At 38.7% G+C, this 20827-nt stretch overlaps 2 protein-coding genes across 2 annotated transcripts in view; both read left to right on the forward strand.

Annotated features, from left to right (window-relative positions):
* The first annotated feature begins 1736 nt into the window (after positions 1–1736).
* Positions 1737–15411, forward strand: pop4 (POP4 homolog, ribonuclease P/MRP subunit). Its single transcript, XM_086070414.1, has 7 exons — positions 1737–2133; positions 6142–6197; positions 9173–9393; positions 9537–9614; positions 10711–10772; positions 11369–11470; positions 14429–15411. Exons 1-7 carry the CDS (start codon positions 2127–2129, stop codon positions 14563–14565), a joined length of 663 nt encoding a protein of 220 aa, XP_085926540.1. The 5' UTR covers positions 1737–2126; the 3' UTR covers positions 14566–15411.
* Positions 15412–16948: 1537 nt separating this feature from the next.
* Positions 16949–20827, forward strand: part of plekho2 (pleckstrin homology domain containing O2) — a 31455-nt gene continuing 27576 nt past the window's right edge. The window contains exon 1 of the mRNA XM_086071590.1: positions 16949–17378. Coding sequence (XP_085927716.1) covers positions 17370–17378 — 9 coding nt within the window. The 5' untranslated portion in view covers positions 16949–17369. The remainder of the gene's footprint in view (positions 17379–20827) is intronic.

Here is a 20827-nt window from a genome sequence, read left to right on the forward strand (position 1 = left end):
ATTTGAAAACTCAACTTATTAAATAGAACTTGAAAGTGCAACCAGAAAATAAATTTGTAACAAAAGTAAAATTAGAATATACTAAAATACAGTAATAGCAGTCAATTAACTTTAGCATTAGTACTGTAGATGTTTTTAAAACAAACCTCTTGTAATTAAATATACAACGTGTGTTATTCGTTTTGTTGTGAGTTTCCGCCATTGAGGAACTGGGGATTTGCTCCCGTGACAGACTACACTGTCCACACAAAGTTTTTATGTCACAGGACATGGTAAGCCAATAACATACAGATCTTGCATGTGCCATCACCCTTTCATAGGTCAGGTGAACAGTTAAAGGTGTCCTCCGGGACCAATAACCCTGGGATTACCACCTGGGTTATTTGCCCTAAATTAGACAGCCACACAAACCTGCTCAACAGTCCATCAATGAAAGACAGTGTCAGTCTTTGTAAACCCCGACTAGCATTTTTCAGCCTTCATCTAGAGCAGGGGTGGGCGAACTCTGTCCCTCGAGGGCCGGAGTTCTGCAGGTTTTGGAGGTTTCCCTTTTCCAACACAAGCTGATTCCAATCAACAGGATCGTTATCAGGCTTATGCAGAGCTGTGTTGGAGAAAGGAAACATCCAAAACTTGCAGGACTCCGGCCCTCGAGGACCGAGTTTGCCCACCACTGAGCTAGACAAGTGAAGTTAAAATATAATCAACGACAGCTTTTCCTTTTGATGATATAGATGTAAAGCTATAATTTGCCGGCGTTATTCCACCATTTAACACACAGCACTTGTGTTGTAGTGCCGACTCATAAAAATAAATAAATAATACAGAGCCAGATATAAAGTCAAATCACATTTTTTATTCTGTTCATGTAAAAAGGTACTTTCCCATGATTTTTAAAATATTTTTTTTTTATGAATGGCTCGAACATGAGCAGTGGGCACTTCACATATAGGTCTGAACAAAAAACACTTGTGGCGGACAAACCAACAAACGCAAAATATACGTTTCACAGCATGCAGGCAAGACAGACCACCGGCAGGGCGGACTAAAAGAGTAACCTTAGTATAACCAATAAAAGGACAACATGTAGCAGCAAAAAATACTGTAAAAACAAACAAAAATACAGTAACTACCATTTTCAAAACTTCTTTAATCATCACAAAAAAAAAGCATCTAAAATGAAAGTTGTACCTGTGCGTCGTAAACGCCCCACAACAAAGCTTGCTTAGGTGACTCCTTGGCACCAAAGCCTCAATATGGTGAAGCCATACAACTTAGTTATTAAAACTAATTCCCATGATTGTTATCCGCATTATACGCAAAACATTAAAACAGTCCGCTTACCAAACAATTTCAAGATCTATGCGTTTTTAGCACACAATCGCAAGTCCGTGCACTGCGTTCATACCTTCTATAACCAATTGGTGGCGGTAATGCATCATTAAATTGTTTGCAGTTGTGCCAATGGCCAATAAACAAGAGTAAGCCCTGGCTGCAGAGCGCAGTTCAAGGCGTGCCTCAATGTCAGGTGGACTGAACGTTTGACTCCGCCTACTCGATTTTCGACCCTTGAAACTTTTTTATTTTTATTTCTTTCTTGTTGAACCTAACCATAACCCTACCACATAACGATTACAGTATGTTTTGAACACTTTATTGAACAACAAATATTAAAAACTGACCAAAACCTAAATACTAACCTCAACCGCCTCTTCCTCAAACCGTTTAGTTAGCTCCGCCCCGGCTAACTGAGGCTCGAGTGTTCGTAAATTACAATGCTCGATTATGGGTTTAAAAAAAAAAACCGTTACTTTACAAGACGGCATCATTAAATCTGCAAATTTTGTTGGAAAAACTTGTTTAAACCATTTTGAAAAATCCGTGAGACCGGAGTCAATCAAACGTTTAAGTCCACCCGACGATGATGCGCACCTCGAACTGCGCTCTGCATCCAGGGCAACTTTATAAACAACCGTACTGCTACAGACGCCAGGCCGATATGTGGCGGAGTTGGAATCGAAGAAGAAGTTGAAAAGCTAAACGAAGAAGTACGCGCTGTGGACACGTGAATAACAGACGGGATTTACAGTTTGGATTTTTACATTTGGACAAGGACATACATAAACATGGATGGTACGTAGCCTTTAAGGATGATATGATAATTCTTCAGCCTCACTTTTCCAACCCCAACATTACCTTTCTACTCTTCCAGCAGTTTCAGTATGGCGAGGCTGCATGCTATATTTATATTTTAGACGTGGATATTTTGCTGTGACTGGCAACGCGCCACCTAGCGCTGTTTTGCTGTGAATCGTTCGAGCACTACCGATGACCATATTTTCAAATCCAAAAAAAGAGGACACTGTACGGCCTCGAGATCGTGGTACCACTAGTGTTGACAATATTGGCGCATGCGCGGCTGGTTGTGTGGCAGAAAATAATAGCGGGCTCAGCCGCGCTGTATAGATTCGACGTATAACAATAAGCTTAGCGGGTGAAATCGCCAGTATTTAAGCACTTTAACGGCCGAGGGACATTATTCAAAGGCCATATGAGATGTGGGATAATGATAAACGTTGGTCCGACTCACCTGATTCCTGGCCAGACATACATCTGCTTTGGGAACATTTACTCTAGTTTAATAAAAAGCCCTGGGCAAATATTCTTCATTGATAAGTGTCCTTTGTGGTGCCGAAGTAAAAGAGGTGCAAGTGGTGTATCGCATTACAGTAAGTTTGTGGAAGTACGTCACCAAAACCAACCATTCTTCTTTTCAAATCCAGTCTTGGAGAAACATGCAGTCATGTTACGTAGCATTGTAGCCGCATTGCAGCTGTCAGGATAGGACTATAGCTACTGCGTACACATGTGAGGCTTGCAGGTATCAAAACACGGATGCAGAATATCCTATTTATTCGGATAAGATGAGCAAGATATGTACACCCAAGTATAAAACTAGGCACAAAAAATATATTTTGTCTCATTTGTCCATGACACAATTCTGACACTCCTTGCATTTTGATCCTCTGTTTGTAACGTTGGATGTTTTTTTTCTTTAGCCTTCAGGTTTAGCTATCCAAGATAGCCCATTTCAAGGCGAGGAACAAGTCAGGGTGGCTGTCGATGGTGCTTTGGAACACCTGAATGAGATTGCGAAAACAATATGACTCATACTGAACAAACTCGATTTCTTCTTTTTTTAATCCTCTCCAAATAACAAATATATAGTCTCAAGTACTTACCAGTAATAGAGTGAGCCTCACAAACCCTGTCAGCATCAGCCGGAATCCAGGCTTTGAGCGTCAAGTTATACCCTCCTGATTACTCACAGCCATTTCTTCATTCTTTTTTCGCGGCCCGTTTTGGTGGGAATGCAATAAAACTTTTTATCAGGCCCTCGTCGGGCCGTACAATTGATGGCACAACAACAATGAACTGTCTGCTTCTCATAATCCTCCTCCAAATGTACAAAACAATTGAACTACATGTAAAACACGCTGTTTCTTGCCACACAGTTCCCGATTCTTCCCGTGACGCGCGCAACAAACAATATCGTCACAGGATCCCCTATTAGTCACGCAATGTCAACCGGAAATTTTCATACATTTATAAAACTCCCGGACGCCCGCACAGGACGTAAAATATTGGTCTCTCCACCCAAAAGAGGACACTTGGTCACCTGCATTATCAATGGTGTACTGGCTCGTGTCATAATCGACAAGGCGCTCACCCCAAAAGCGCAAGATCACAGGTTCGAGTCCAGCTTTTATTTATTTTAAACTACAATTTCATGACAACACAACACCCTATATGCTCAGATGGTTATGTTAATAATATTAATAATAATAACAATACATCAGATTTATATAGCGCTTTTTTTCTGTACACTCCTAGACCCTTTACAATGGATACTAGTGTTGCACGGGATACCGGTACCAGTACCGTACCGCGATGTTTTGGCGTCCAAAACGGCTCAGTATCTTTTTTCTTTTTCTTTTTAAGCACTGGTACTTACAATAATAAATACGAGACATTTCGCCAACTCTGCTTTAAAGGCTGTCCGGCTGTCTACCGATATGTGAAAAACACCTTAAGTAAGCGGCACGCCTCTTTCAGCGTGTGTGCGGAAGGGCGCAGGAAGATGGCTTGCACGGAAGCGCTCGCTGGCCGTCCACACCTCATTGAGAAGCATCAGTTTTAGAAACGTTTTGTAACAAGAGCAAATGCTTTTCACGGAGAAGCAGAAGGGAAAAACACCAATCACTCCTGCAGTGGACTCAAGGTGCGTTCAATGAATAGGCACACGATAGGAAATCACAGTTATGTATAGAAAAAGCTCAGACGACTGACAGAGCGACAGGCTGTGACGTATTTTTGACTTCCCTTAAAAAATAAGTCGAGTGCGAATTATCTTTTTCTCAGTTTGTAGTATTTGATTACGCATTCAACTAGTTGGGACCGAAATGGAGAAGAGCAGAGACATACACGCAGTCGCACACTCAAGCAACATTGCATTGAGTCATTGGAGTGTCACTGTATTACCAATATTTAAAACGGATGACATCAAATGCAGTCAAATACAGTACTTCAAGAATATGGCATGCAATGTGAAAGCACATAGTATATTCAGTATGTAGTATGTACATAAATTAAGATGTATAAATCCTAATATTTTGAATTAATAAAATGTAAAAATAATTTAAAGTTCTTTTGTCAGTTTTAATTTTGCTGCTGTTTTAGATTTTTGTCAAGGTACCGTTTCATTACCGGTATAGAGGTATTTTATACAGGTATGGTATTGAAGTCAAAATGTTGGTATCGTGACAACACTAATGGATACATTGTTCATGCACTCACACATGGTTATGGTTTGGACTAGGCTGGTAAGGCCGACAACAGCTTGAAGGTTACGATTAGGCCGGTAATTCCGATAGCAGTTTATTTTCGATGGCAAAACAGAATGAAAACTTAGTGAAAAGACACAGAAGATGGTGAAGCAAGGTAGAAACCACACCCAGTGTATGACTCCGTCAGGCGATTAACCAATCAGAGCCGTTCACGGCAAAATAGTTGCTAGCAGGAGAGTTGCAAAATCTCCACTGCCTTATATTTTTGTTTGAACAGAAATGCAACTTGAAATTGTAACTACTAATGACTCTCGGTAGTCTGTCCTAACAAACCATAATACAAGTGACATTGGGATGTTGTGTATATGTAAATAAAAACAGAATACAATGATTTACAAATCATTTTGAATCTATATTCAGGTATTTGCGTAAAATTTTAAAGATTGATTGATTTACAACAGAAAAGCAGCATTGTCAGATTTTTTAAAGACAGTTCCCATGATAAGTATCATTTCCTGCGACAAGTACGAGGTTACGATTCCCGTAGTTGGAGTGCCGTCACAATGATGTCATATTGTGTGGCGAATAGCAATGCGCCGGCCATCTTGAAAACGGGGCAAGGAGCCACTGACACCCACCACCCCAGACACTATACTAAGAGCCTACGATACGAGCTGTATACGTCTAATCTGTACGTATATGTCACTGATCTGTGTATATTACTGGATAGCCCATACACGCCCGTGTAAGCCGTTGAAGCCACAATGCGGCCGTCTTACTCCTCCTATCTCGCTATCAACTGTACGTATATGTACAGATTAGACATATACAGCTCGTAGGCTCTTAGTATAGGGCTGGGGGGCAGGGGTTGGTGGTTGGAATGTGCTGCTTTGAACACCCCCTTTTTCTCCTTGGTATCAGCCAACGTCACGAGTACGATACCTTAAAATAAAGCTGGTATTGGTACCGAAACCGGTACCGATACCGGTACCTCGCCCATCCTTACTTTTTAATTATTTTGAGGGAACAATAAATTCACCGTTATATAAGCTGCACACAGACCACTTTTCATTGTGTGAAAGTGTCCTTTTGTCAGTGTTGTTCCACGAAAAGATATAAATAAATATCTACAGAAAGGTGCAAGGTGTACTCATGTTTGTGAGATACTGTAACTAGTAATGCTGCTTTCCAGTCCTAGTGGGAATTATCACCGAACGTTCCAGCTTGTCTCAATGTTTTGCACTAAAATGTCATTGCTTCATATTTCTATTTATATCACGTTTTTTCCTTATAGAAGCAGATGTGAATGCCACTATTCCTCGTGACCTTGTTGAAGTTCTTGGCGTTGAGGTGAGTAGATCACATTTAATTTGCTTTGCGAGCAATAAAATGTTTTTTCACACAACAACAAATCGGGAAATCGGAATGTAGTATCACTGTGTTACCTCAGTTAGTGTTGCAGTAACTAGTTACTGTAACTTAGTTACTTTTTACAATAACTAATACTCTAATGCATTACTTTTTAAAATAGGGATGCACGATAATATCGGTGGCCGATAATTATCGGCAATTATCGACCAATTTGACGTCAAACTGATAAAAGAGACAATAAAGAAAGCTGCCGATAATTATCGACAATTATCAACCAATTTTACGTCATACAGATAAACCAGATAATAAAGAAATCCGCCAATAATAATAGACTTGCCACGTTGGTCCATCTATTGTGGTTGTGGCTCAAGTTGTGCCCAACTCCTCAACCCATTCCCTCTCCTATAGTGGTGTTGCACATTTGTGACATCATAATGCGCACGACCTTGTGTTCACAGAAGATACATCATGGCGACATGGCAGTCGCCAGTGTGGGCTTTCTTTTCTGTATTGCGTTTTTAAAACATGACTATTTTGTTTTGGCAAACTCAAAATGAGTTACTGGTTGTCTTTAAAGCAGAGCTATCAATAAAATGCTGCTTCATGATTCTTTACACAATGTTTCAATGTATTTGTACACGTTAGGACTTGAAAGTATATTTGTATTCAAGCTCATTTTGCAAACAACTATGGGCTTACTTGTCAGTTATCGACATCAGCACTTTCTAAATGATTGGTTATCGGTATCGGTTGAAAATAGCATTATCGTGCATCCCTATTTTAAAATAAAGTAACATTTAAAGGTCTCATATTATTAAACTTTTCAACATACTAAAATAGTTCTCAAATGTGTAAAAGACATGTCTGTGACATGCATTCGTCAAAATTGACTTTAAATCTAATATTTTTGTTGTCCCTAAATCAGCCAAAAAACGCTCTGTTCAAAACTGCCTGTTTTAGGGTGTGTCACTTTTATGTAAATAGCTGCACCAGGCCACGCCTAGGCCATACCCTTCTCTCTCGAAGGGGCAGTGATTTCGGTCATGGTAGCCATGTGCTAATGTTGTGAATGGAACCGACCGGCCATGGGAGCAGAAGAAAAGAAAAATACAGACATGTATTTTACACATTTGAGAACTATTTCAATATGTGGAAAAGTTGAATAATAAATAAAGTTGAAGAATATGTGATTGTTCGGCAAATCTCCCGCTGCCGTTATTTTGCCGTGAATGTCTCCGATTTACCGTGAATGCTTGTAGCAGGGATGTGATTTTTCCGCTAATTCGCGGAATTCCGCTTTTTTTATCTCCAAAAATAAAATGTTACAATTTTTTAAGTGGTAAAAAATCCGATTTTGTCTCTCGACAGCATTCCATTTTAGTGTTTCCGTAACTGAAATGAAACTGATCTTGCGATTGGCTGAAGTCTCCGTGTCGACCAATAAACGCGCTTGTTATAAAGGCATAGGCGTATGCCATTGTTTGTTGACCAATAAACGCGCTTGTTATAAAGGCATAGGAGTATGCCATTGTTCATTTCTCAGACGTTTTTGCCGGGTGTTCAAAGAAAGATGTCCGTGATCGAACGCAAAGATGCTCCGCGAGTTAAGGAAATTGACAAGATCGTAAAAACAAGTTTCGATGGGACTGGTTAGAGAAGGATATATCTACAAATGTTGGAAAGAAGACTGTGACGAATTTGTTCAGTGACTTTATTCGGAAGATCGATCGTGCCGGGAAAGCGCTTTGCATTTGGTGCCATGATACCATTGACTATGGTGGGAGAGGTTTCAAAGCTCTTGAAAGTCACGCAAAGAGCAAAAAACACGTGAAAGAACTTCAGTCAAGAACAACAAATTATTCCATCGCTGGAAGTTTCGGTGCCCAAACGAAAACTCCAAAACTGTACGGCCTCCATCCCTTATTGACATCACAATCGGAAGCGGTAATAGAGAGACGTGAACCTGTACCAGTTGCTGACAGAGTCGTGAATTTTGAGGTCGGTGGTAAACTTTTCAAATTAATCGAAATCAAATTTTCGAAAATATTATAACGTAATAAAAATGGCCATAAATATTTAACATGGTTAATCATTGACACAAACTCAAATGAATGCTGCATGTTTGCACTTTTCAGGTTTCAATATGTTGACTGTCTTGATGTATGCAGTTACAGAGATGATCTTAGTTAATCATGCATTCGACGAATGCATGATTGTGTTTTTACCAGAGCTTGCTGCATGAGGTATTTTATGTTTTTGTTATGCATTATGTATTAAATTAAGAATGATTGATTAAATGATTTATTGCATGGTAAATATATATGATGATATTCTCAGTGATAGTTTTTAAAAGCAAAGGCAGTCCAATGTTTTTGAATGTGACTGATTTTGAGTTGACTAAAACTGCAATTTTATATGGGATAGTTCAATATACATTGAAAATTTATGCTGTTGTTTTGTCTATTTCTTTGTCATCTGAGTGCATTGAAAGTACTTAAAAACACGGAAAACCCATGAGCTCTGGACCTAGCTGAGTGCCCGCGGCCCCCAGACCCCCGGCTAAATTTTCAGATAATTTCACTTTGGTCAAATCACATCCCTGTTGTAGACATTTACAAGCGGTTATGAATTTATGCGAAAATATACCCAACCCCCTACCCCTACTAATAATCAGCATCGGTATCGGCCCTGAAAAAAACATATCTGTCTATCTCTAATATATGAGACCTGGCTGTTCACACTGAGGTCGCATCGCAAAAATCCAGATATGTATCCGTATACGTATCACTGTACTGACAAAAAAGTTAGATATAGGTCGCATTTGGGCAAAAAAAACAGATTTGTGTCGCATTTGCCTGCAGAGTGAACGTAGCCTCACATATATAAACAAATGTCTGAAATTACTTTACAGAGTGTCTACATGTCATCTTGCTTTCTTTCATGTCGTTTACTAGCCTCAGGTTGTCTCCAAAGCTCATGCTATCACTAACTCATTTCTGAAGAGTAACACTGATCTGCGTGAAACAAATGCAAAAAGTCTACTGAGTCATAAGGCACTGATCCTGGAGTACTTCAGGCCACAGAAAAAGAAGCTGAGCAAAAAGAGCACCAAAGGATTAAATGCTGAGCAGAAGAGGGAAAAGAAGCTGTTCCATGTAAATAGCGAACACCAGAGGTTAGTCATGGATCTGCAGTCAAATATAATTGTTTCTGAATCAAAACAATCCAGCGTTGTCATCACTGTAATGTAAAGCTATATTTCAGATGAGTCTGTACTCTTTCTTCCAAGTGTCACTGAATTGGTCATTATCATTGCAGGTATGAGCTTTTTTTACCTCTCCATTTTCTCTGGAAACAATATATTGTTGACCTTTGCAATGGATTGAAGCCAACAAGGTAAATAATCTCAAAATCTTTCATATATAGAATTCTATGAAGAGCTGCAGCGATTAATCTATTAATCAACAACTAATTATCAAATTAGTCTAGTTATTTTAATAGTTTAGAGAGCTTTTGTTCAATGTTATTTTTTCCACATCCTTGGTATTTCAGCCTCTCAACACTAAATATTACCATTAGAGATGTCAAAATTAATCGAGTAATCGATAATCAAATTAATCGACAACAATTTTCAAGTAATCGTTTGGAGCCACTTTTTTATTTAAAATTGTCCAAATCCTCTGATTTCAGCATCCATCCATCCATCCATCCATCCATTTTCTGTACCGCTTGTCCTCACAAGGGTCGCGGGGGTTGCTGGAGCCTATCCCAGCTGGCTTCGGGCAGTAGGCGGGGTACACCCCGAACTGGTTGCCAGCCAATCGCAGCATATCAACAGTAATTGTTCACTGATTTCTGTAGTCATTCATGACAGAAGATTGATTATCTTCTGTGTTTAATCAAAATAAGACATTTGCAAACATCTGTTTATTCTTTTGAAAACAATGACCAAACCGGCGGTAACATAGTAGAGCATCACTCCTGCCTTTTAAAAAAATCCCTATATGAATACAAAGTACCAAAGTGCTAAAAAACACTAATTACTGGTTAATAAACAGTAATCAGGGGGAATAATTTTTTTTTTAATACACTTTAATGGAAAATGAAAATGAACCCGATTAATATATTGAATAATCGATAGATTAATTGATTCTAAAAGTATTTAATAGTGACAGCACTAATGATCAGATGATAAGTTTGATGAGGAGACTTACTATCTTTGTGATTTATCAATTAATGGAATGTAATAATAATAGCAGCATGGTGAAATAGTGGTTTAGGCATTTGGCAATTGGCTGGTGACCTGTACAGTGTGTGTTCTGTCTCTATCTGAAAGTCAGTTGGGATTCGCTCTAGCTCACCCACGACCTTAGTGAGAACAGCAGTATTGAAAATGGATGCATGGATGGATTAGTATTTGTTATTTAGCTTAGTTATGTATCGTGCATTTCTAGGATGCTTCATTAGGTTGACAATTGTGCTTCTATTGCAGCAATCCGCAGTCTGTGCAGCAGAAACTATTGAAGGCGGACTTCCATGGTGCCATTATCACAGGTAAGTAAATTGTTATTTAAACACCATTTAGATAACACTGTGTATCTTTTTTGGATCGTGTTGCAGCCATAAAATTCCAAGCTAATGATTATTAGCTGAAAACAATAAAGTGTATCAGTTTAAACATTATCATGTCTTTGTACTATATTCAGTTATATATAGCATGAACATGATTTGCAAATCATTGTATTGTGTTTTTATTTGTATAACAGCAGGTGGCAACAGAGTATAAGAGATCCGCCATGTTGCAACAAGCTCTTTTGTGTTTTCAACAGGAATGTGAATAATTATGAAACTTAGCTATATTCTAATGCTAATTGCTGCAAAAGGGAAACCGATACAAATATACCTTTTTCCTGATTAAAGAAGATACATTAATCTTTCTTTTGGTAGGTTCTATGTTTTCATATCAATAGAACACAGTATTCTGTGGGACTTGCAAAGAAACACGGCTGCACCAGCCACAGATCCCGTAGAACCAGACTCTACTCAAAACCACCGCTGCAGCAAAAAATCCCACACACAAATAGATCATGGTTGTTGTTTTTCATTAAATGTGTCCTTGCCTTTATCTGTTTTTTTTTCTTCTTAAACAGTGGTTCGGTCCAAATGCCCATCATATGTGGGCGCTACAGGAATTCTGATCCAGGAGTTCAAGCATGTTTTCAAAATTATTACAAAACAGGATAAATTCAAAGGTAAACAACTGTTTCTTCTTATTTCACTTCAGAATACTGCAAATTTAATCGCTGGCTCCATTTCATTTGTAGGAAAAAAATAATCTCGATTCTTACAATGATTGATTTTTACAGCCATCGTTATTTGTTTTGATGGTACTGGATTTAAGACAACACACTAGGGCAGGGATATGAATCGGAATGGAATCGTCACGTCGCATCATGATGAATTTAACAATCTATCGTAAAATCCAGTAAATAAGACAAATTTCTTTGCAAATAAATTAATCCAAAATCGTCCCATGGAATTATAAAAGTCCCCTCAAAATGTAACATATATATTTATAGATGTTTACCAGTATCTAAATGCTACAGAAAAAGGCGTACTTACATTAATTACAACATATTTTGTCTAATGTTACACATTTATGTAATTAAGTACCTTGTTTACAAAAAATGTTGGTGTGTAAAGACCATCAGCAGAACTAGTCAAGCTCTAGAAGCAGCAACAGTTGTTCATGCTATCCATCACTGAACACGCAGCCAGGGGTGAGGCTAACTTCAAAATAAAATATTTCCAAAATGGCTACATGTCGCAGCATGACCGCTGACTAGCCTGACTTGACTCTGTTTTTTGTTTTTTGTTTTTTTTCACTCTGTTTACGGTGTCTTGTAGACTTTTGTCATGAATGTCAACAACACAACAATTGATTGATTGAATGTCATCTTTAAATCAAGTTCAATCGCTAATTAAGGACTTAATTACGCTGACATTGTATTATACGGTGCCTGTTGTCAGCATTGAGCGCTGGCTCCGGTGTTAGGATCTCCAGCGTTAGCCGCTATTTGCCAGCTAGCCTGCAGCAAGCAGTTTAACCTCTGATCTGAATATATGACTGGATAGCCGATAGGCCAAGACTTTTGAAGTCGCGCTGCCGCCATATTACTCCTCCCAAGAAACGTTTCTCGGCATACCATCCTATACATTTACAGTATCGAAATTGGAGAACATTTGATACAGTACTTAGTAGAAACAGCATGATTTATGATGTTTTAAATTTGTTAAACATAAACAAGAGGACTTCAGACATTTTACAACTTTCCTTAAATACATGTACAAATGATATGCTTAATGATGTTTAAAGGAGGAAACTTTTATGTATTTATTAAAGAATTATAACTGTAATTCAACAAAAGATGCCTCTGCCAAATCTAATATTGGGGTCTAAGTAACTGAGTGATAAAAGAAAAAGGGGGTCTTCAAAGCAGCACATACCGTCCACTTGTTAATTTGTTTTTAACTTGTTAAAAAATAGGGACCACCCTGCCACATACCCCCACCCCGCCCCCGGCCTTATACTAACTGCCTACGAGCTGTATATGTCTCAGCTGTACGTGTACCGTATAGTTTATACAGTAGTCTGCTTGCGAGTTAGGATGCCCAAGATGGTCGCCCTGTGACTTCAATGGCTTGCATGGGTGTGTATGGGCTATCGGCTATCCAGTCATATATTGAGATTAGTGACTTTAACCCAGTAAGACCGGGAGCGCGTTACCGCGTTTCTACCACTAGAGCCGAGAGCGCTGTTGCGCTTTTCTACCTTTTAAAGCCGGGAAAGCGGGTATGTCTTTTTCTTTTTTGGGGGGGTCCAATTCTCGGTGTCCAAATGTCCAAAAGAAAAAAAGTGCACTTAATATTACCCACGATGCACTTGAAAACACTGAAAAGCAGTGAACATTGATGGTCACTCAACTGGTTGATGTCGACCACAATGCAAGGAGAAAGTAGTGAGCTGGCTGTCGCCAAACAGACTGAAGGCACTACACATTAGGCAACTATATAGTGAATGAGGAGTTAGAGGATAATGGTAGACATTCTGACACAGCCTTGGTCTCTTAGCCGATGAAATGCATCAGAATATACACGCGAGGGTGAACTGGGCCTCGTAGCATTTCTTGGAATTTTTTTTCCAGCATTCATGGCTGACGCATCGATTCGCAGGAATTATGAAATAAATAACGGCAGTGATAGACGAAGCACTGAGGTCTTCGAACCAGTGGAACCAGTCGACAGTGATATATTGTTAAGAGTTGTTAAGTAATATATATGTAGACAATGACGTTGTTGAAGATTGCAACAGCTTTGAAACTGAATGGTGGACAGATAATTACCCTCAATTCTCCGAGGTTATTACAATGGCCCAGTGTTCAAGGTAATCAATATACCCGCAGATGCTACACAGTTGCAGTACAGTAATTTTTGGACTATAAGCCGCTACTTTTGTCACTTGCATTCGACCCTGTGGCTAATACAAAGGTGCGGCTTATCCATCAGATCACAATGGAGCGCACTATGAAGGAAGCGCAAGAGCGTCAGGCAGAGCAAAACAATCCAAGTGAGCCCAAATACAGTAGGAGCGACAGAACGAGAGCGAGACAATTTGCGCCCTCATTATGGAAAAGAAAGTAGCGGGAACCCGGTGTGGTAACATAAAAACACCTGCGGCTTACAGTCGGGCGTGGCTTATATGTGTAACAAACTCGAGTATTCCCCATATTTAGCTAGCGCAGCTCATAGCCAGGTGCGCCTTATAGGCCAGAAATTACTGTAGTTCGATTTTTACTGAAGAACTCTGGGCGCACCTCATATTAAAAACAATATATAAGCGCTGACCCGAGCCAACACACTCCAACTAGGGCAAAAATGTCAGTGGTCTCACGTCACTGCACAAAAGATGAAAACTTATATTGGGTTATTAATCGGTATGGGGCTCACACATTATTATTATATGTACTCAACAAAAATATAAACGCAACACTGTTGTTTTTGCTACCATTTTTTATGAGATGAACTCAAAGATGTAAAACTTCTTCCACATACACATTATCACCATTTCTCTCAAATATTGTACTGTCTGTTTTTCTGCGAGCATGAGTTATCCATTCTTCCAATTCATTTATCTTTTCTTTTTTAAACAGTAATTCCAAAGAGGAACAACGTTTTTCAAGTCGAGATAAATGGCTTCATCTCTTGCATCTACGGAAACAAGTTTGAGCATAGAGCCAGCGAACGCTCAGCAAAGAAGTTCAAAGCCAGTGGAACCATTGACTTGTAAAAAAAGAAAAAGAAAAATAGTAGGGTATGCTTATATAGTTGACTCAACCAATGAGAACTGTTGCATTTGGGTCATTTTTTTATTTTATTTTGTGTGGGTTTTTTAAGTAAGAGTCTTTATTTATTTAATGTTTTGCTTATGAATGCTGCCCCCGTTAATCATGTTCGTTTAATCTGTCAAGAAAAGTTGTTGTTTTGTTTTGTAACAGTAGGCCATGTTCACACTAACAGATTTTTCTGTTTGGCGTTTTTGTCATACAAAAAAAAGGTATTTTGGAAAACTCCAGTCTGAGTGAGGACTTATTAAAATAATAATTCTTAATTGGAGAATAATTCCTATTTTTTTCCAAATCTATACTTTTGGTCAGTCCACCCTGTGTGTGTATGTATTAATCAATCTAAAGTGTTGAAAATGGCTTGCTCTTTTTGATGATGCAATGTTAATGGTTGAACAAACATGCTGTTTTGGGGGTTTGCTGAAAAGTGACTATTTTGGAGGCACAAGGTTTCAGCCGGACGCCAGCAATATGCAAGGCATGAGTACCTTTAACCCCCAATCCCATGACTTCCTATTCACCCTGCACCCTTTGTCTCGTTTAGCTCTACTTCTTTGGGGAGGCAAAGACAAAAAAAATCCCTCTAGGAATTGGGAACGTACTATTGCTATCCAATCCGCTATGTCGTCACCTTGAGCCGCCGCAGCTGCGTGCTGGTTGTGACGTAACGGACGTGACAATAGCGAGTGTTTACTAAAACGCACAATTGTGCCAATTTCTGCCAAAGTATAGAACATTCGATAAAACCACTATCATTACTATGACATTCAATAAATATTAACATACTTACATTTACGTGTCTCCGGCTTTTTGTTATTTCCTGGTGTTTCCATTACTTCTGCCATTGGTTCCGCCTGTGTTGCAGAGGGGGCGTGACTGTAGTAAGGGAGAACAGAGGGAGGTCGGCGTCTATCTTCGTGAAAAGGAACCTGCAACCCTCGTCTGTAACCCTACTCCTACAGTTTCTGTGTGTGTGTGTGTGTGTGCGTGCGTGTATACATGCGTATGTGTATATATACACGTGTGTGTATATGTAAATGTATGTGTATATATGTATTTGTATGTGTGTGTGTGTATATATATATATGTGTGTGTGTATATATATATATATATATATATATGTATGTGTGTGTGTGTGTATATGTATTACCGCAGATTAATCACATTATTAGTTTTGACCGCAGATGATCCTTTAGCAGACAGCGGATGGTTTCGTTGAGAGAGACAATATTTTTAATCACTTAATTAAAAAGGCTTTTTAATCAACATTTTTTGCCAGCCAAATTTGGAGAGCACCTGTTATGTGTTCATTCTTTCGACATTTAATGTTATGAGAACGTCTTCAACATTTTTTGATCCACTGCACATGCTCATCCTCCTCTTTTTCTAATCAGTTACCTGCATAATTAAAAACAATTACCCCTATATTTTAACATGAACAAATATTTTGAATGTCACATGCAAACATTTATTAAATGCTTTACTTTAATGCGTGCAGTTATGTTTATTGCTCAAACGCAACCTGCGCTACCTTTAAAGTAACCATCCACTGTCAGGCTGAAGATCATCTGTAGTCAGGGCTGGACTGACACAAAAAAATCGGCCCTGGCATTTTGACTTGGGCGCATCGGCCCGATTTTGGCCGCCAGCCCGAATCCTGCCTTACATGTAGTTCTGCCACTGATGTTTACTGATGTGATGATTTTTCAGTTTGCGATCTACAGTATATTCGAACTGGACCGGACTAGTCCCTCTAAATTGTGGGTCTGTCTCTTGGGGTAAAATGTAGGAAAAATTATTAAAACGCACTGCATCGGCCCCAGAAGAGGCAACCCACCAGGCATCTCCCCTTATGCCAGATGGCCAGTCCAGGCCTCTCTGTATTCAAATATGCGCATGAATTAATCACAATATATTCACCTGGAGTTACAGTTGTAGGGTGGAATAGTGGTTAGCAGCGCTTTCCTCACAGCCGAGAACATTCTAGTTTGGAATCTTAGTTCAGGCCATGCTGTGCGGCATTTGCATTTTCTAGTCGCCTATGTGGGTTTTCTCCAGGTGCTCCGGCTTCCTCCTACATCCCCCAAAACAAGCTTGTTAGGTAACAGAAGACTTAACTGCCCATAGGCGTGAAAGTGAGCGTGTATGTTTGCTTGTCTTATAAATGTCATGGATATAATGGTGAGGTGAGAAGGTCATGCTTTACCACCACTTGGCCAAAGTCAGCTGCGATAGGATGCAGGTTGCCGGGGTCTTGGACCCGCTAGCCTGTGACCCTAACCCTTTTCAAGCGATATAAAAAATGGATGGATGGCCTTTCAACTAAGAAAATGCTCTCAAAATGCCCATAACCAATGGGAGCCACCTAAATTAAAACATTACACACTATTGTGTGTAAGTAGTATGAATTGTTGTGGTGCACTTTTTTTTCTTTCTTTTTTTTCTTTTGCAGAACTTGAAAGAGAATGCCTCGGATAACGCTTTCAGAAAGGCTCCTACTCGACATATAATAACATTTTGTCAGAGGTCTAAACAGGAAGTCAAACTTGCATTTTTTTCTTGGCAGTAAAAGAGGAAAAGGTACTCTTCATTGGTTTATAAAAGGGCACAGTTCTGTATTTTTTTTTCATTTACAGGAAGTGTTTGCAATGTGACCGTCAAGGAGGACCCACATTGTCACAAAAACCATAAAACAACGTCAAGTGATTTCAGGCCATTTGCAGTTCACACAACGGATTGTGCCCTTAACATGGAAAATGTAAGTCGCTACTCGATTGTTCTGCTCGCTGTTCTTTTCTGCAATGTATGTGGTAAACAAACGTGAGTTTTCACTTAACCAGAGTTTGGTAAAGTTGGCCAGTTGAAAAAGCTGCTAGTTTAGTTAGTTTTGTTTTTATTTTCATCTGTTCACACTTTCCAACATGTCTTTGGTTTGCTTCGGTTAAAAACTTTGAATGTATGTGTGTATGACTGCTCGAATTGGGCATGGTCAGGAAAGGAAAACATATAAATACATTTTAATTTAGTGAAAGTGTTTAAAAATATATAAAAAGCACTGATCTGGCAAAATAAATTGTATAAAAGTCATTGAGTACACATCAATTGCCTTTATATTCATGTTTAGTTTTGAGCAATATTTGTCATTTTCTTTTTTGGTTTTTCACACAAATCAGAAACTCGCCTCGAAACAAGCTATTCTAATAAAGTGTGTCATTTATGTTTGCGTAGCTCTGTTGAACAAGCAACCTTCAATGTGCATCTCATGCAGAGGCATTTTGAGGAAGCCGATTTAGCAGAAAAAGGAAGTCGAGTACTGTACGGAAATATCCTACACCCTGCAAAGAACTTGAGCACAGCATAACCTTTAGCAAATTCAGCTTTTTAAAAGCAGACCCTAAATTATCAACAACCGTCAGGATTAATCAAGGGGGCCAAAGCAATTACCGAGATTTGCAGATCATGTGCAACTAAAGAATTTAGAGCAGTGTTTATCAAACATACACCAAGTCGTCTTAATTTTATCCAACATTTAAAAATGTTGTCTCAGTTTTAGTCCAGTTTTAATCATGCTTGTTAGTTTTTATTATAGTTCGTCAACCTCATCATCCTCATCCCCTTTATATTTAGTAAATTTTTAGTCGACTATACTGTAAATCTAGCATTTTAGTCTTTATTTTAGTCCAAGGAAACATCATTTTATTCATCTAGTTTTAGTCAACAAAAACTGTTAACGTTTTAGTCAGGACAGTCATTTAACCCCTGTATTTTTTATAAATTTTTTGTCAGCAGATTATGTTTAACATGTCAGATCTAAATCTATTTTGCATTTAAAAAAAAAAATGCATATTTTTGATGAAAAACAACTTCGCACACAATTACAGTACATCAACAAGTGGCTACTATGGCTCCATGGTACGAGCTAGTAGGTTAGCCAGCAGTAGTTAGCGGTCGGATTAACATTATTGTTGTAAAGTTATAGCCGTTGGGTTAATGTTACGAACGTTATAACTATAATTGACAGTTTTTTTTTTTTTAACCTTTTCACCGTTAATCCGCTTCCATAACCTCCTGTCTGTCCCATGTGTTTGTACATGTTGCACTCGCTAGCTGCAGATTTGAAAGGGAGCGTGTCACTGTGTGTCACATGACAGTGTCACAGTGACAGATAAACCGAGCCAAGATTTACAACATCATATCATTTTCGTCTCGTTTTTGTTCATGAACTAAAATGTCCATAGATTTTAGCCTAGTTTTTATTAAGAGGTTAACAAGGTTAACAAAAATGCGTACTGATTTAGTCCTGGTTATTATTTATTGAGGGTTTTAGTTTTAGAAAAATCTGTGTTGACAAAATTATTTTTGTTTAGTTTGCGACGAAATTAACACTAACACCAAGTATAATGTTTAAAATCCTACCACTATAATGGCCAACATTAAAATACAGTTGTATCGTAGGCCTAAATCCATCCACTTACCAAAAATTAAGCTTACGTTTTTTTTTTTATTCTTTAAAGCGTGTTTAATATATATATAATCACTGTAACATGTATAGTTTGAACAGTAAAACTTGACTGTAGGGGGCAAACTACTTAAAGAATGATTAAATGCAATTGTATTGTGCTTTAAAGTCAAATATAATAGAAAGTTTTCTGGTGGGTTCTACCGTTTGTGCCATATTTGATTGTAATGCTGCGTTCAAACCAGACACCAAGCAAGGTAAGTACGTACCGGTAACTATACAATGCTTGGTTTGAATAATATTTTTTACAACAAAAATGACTAAACATGGTTTGCTCCAATTCCTCCCAAGTATCCGTGACTAAGCTTTGGGCGTGCAGCCTGCACAGACTAGAGCCAAATGCTGCCGTATGATAATACATGATGTGCGTGGTGTATCTAAGTAGTAGTAAGTAGTAACTGCGGCTATGGTATTGAATTTATGTCATTGCACATGTCACAAGTACAGAGCAAAAAAAATCCCTTAGCAGTTACAACCCACCAAGAGACATAACAAAGAATGACTACAAGCCTTTTGAACATTTCTCAAATTCCACAACTAATAGTCTATACACAGTTATCATTAGCGTTCCTTACTTTTGCAGGATTTAGCTTACCGTTCATGTTTTTAGGTAGGAGTTAGCCAGGGCTGTCAACTTTTTACCAAACATTGGAATGAGACATTGGTTGTGTGTGTGTGAATGTGTGTTTATTATTATTATTATTTATATTTTGTGTTAGTTAGGTTGGCCGTATTCTGATTTCCAAAAAAGAGGACATACAGCTGATATGGTACACAGGTTACTCAAAGATGCCATACATTATTACTATTTTAACGTACGCTCCCTCTCTATGCGCACTATAAAACAAAAAACATAACTCTATTGAATCTTACTTGATAAATGACTAAATAATAATGACATAATGTCCTAAATCATGGGTGCTTAACCTTTTTTGCCCCAAGATCTACTTTTTAAGATCTATTGCGGGCGGCGTCGGGGATCAAACCCATGTCGTGAACACGCCCCCTCAGAGGGCTACAAGTAAGCTAAAATTCTGGGCCGCTGACACAGCTCACCACCTAATTTCAAGGCTCAAGGGTGAACTGACTGCTGTTGTATTTGGCTCGTTCAACTGGTTACGTAACTCACCTCTCGGTCCGGTATTTCAACAACGGCGGTGAAAGACCGATGAATGAACAGGATGTCATAGTGCTAGCATTATTATTATATTGCATTATATATTATATTCATATTCCATCCAATTTAAGCAGCAAACAATTTTCTCTGGCACTCATGTATTGTAACAAGACATTGTATTGCTTGTAGCTGGCCTTACTCCCACACATGTCACAGATCACATATGCCGGTAACAACATGCTGCACTTCGCCTCCCATTTGTCGCACAAAGCATCAGTCAAATTCAACACATGCTTATTGGTCCCGTGAAAAAACGTAAAAAAACCCCAGACATTTTCATGCATTTATAAAACCCCTCCAGATGTCCCGAAAGGATGTAAAGGATGTTTAATGTCCGGCCAAAAGAGGATGTTTGGCCACCCCAATTTTAGTAGAGCCTATGCACCTTGTCAGTCTCACAAAGAATAAAAGTAGGTTACCTTTAACCAACAATGGTGTGTGGCCTGCATAGCAGGAAGTTGTTAACAGCCAACAGTCACTTGCAGCTAGTGATCCGAGACACTCAAGTTGA

Source organism: Leptonotus elevatus, chromosome 3, assembly GCF_054856555.1.
Source record: "Leptonotus elevatus isolate MCC_2025b chromosome 3, RoL_Lele_1.0, whole genome shotgun sequence".
Taxonomy (NCBI): Eukaryota; Metazoa; Chordata; class Actinopteri; order Syngnathiformes; family Syngnathidae; genus Leptonotus; species Leptonotus elevatus.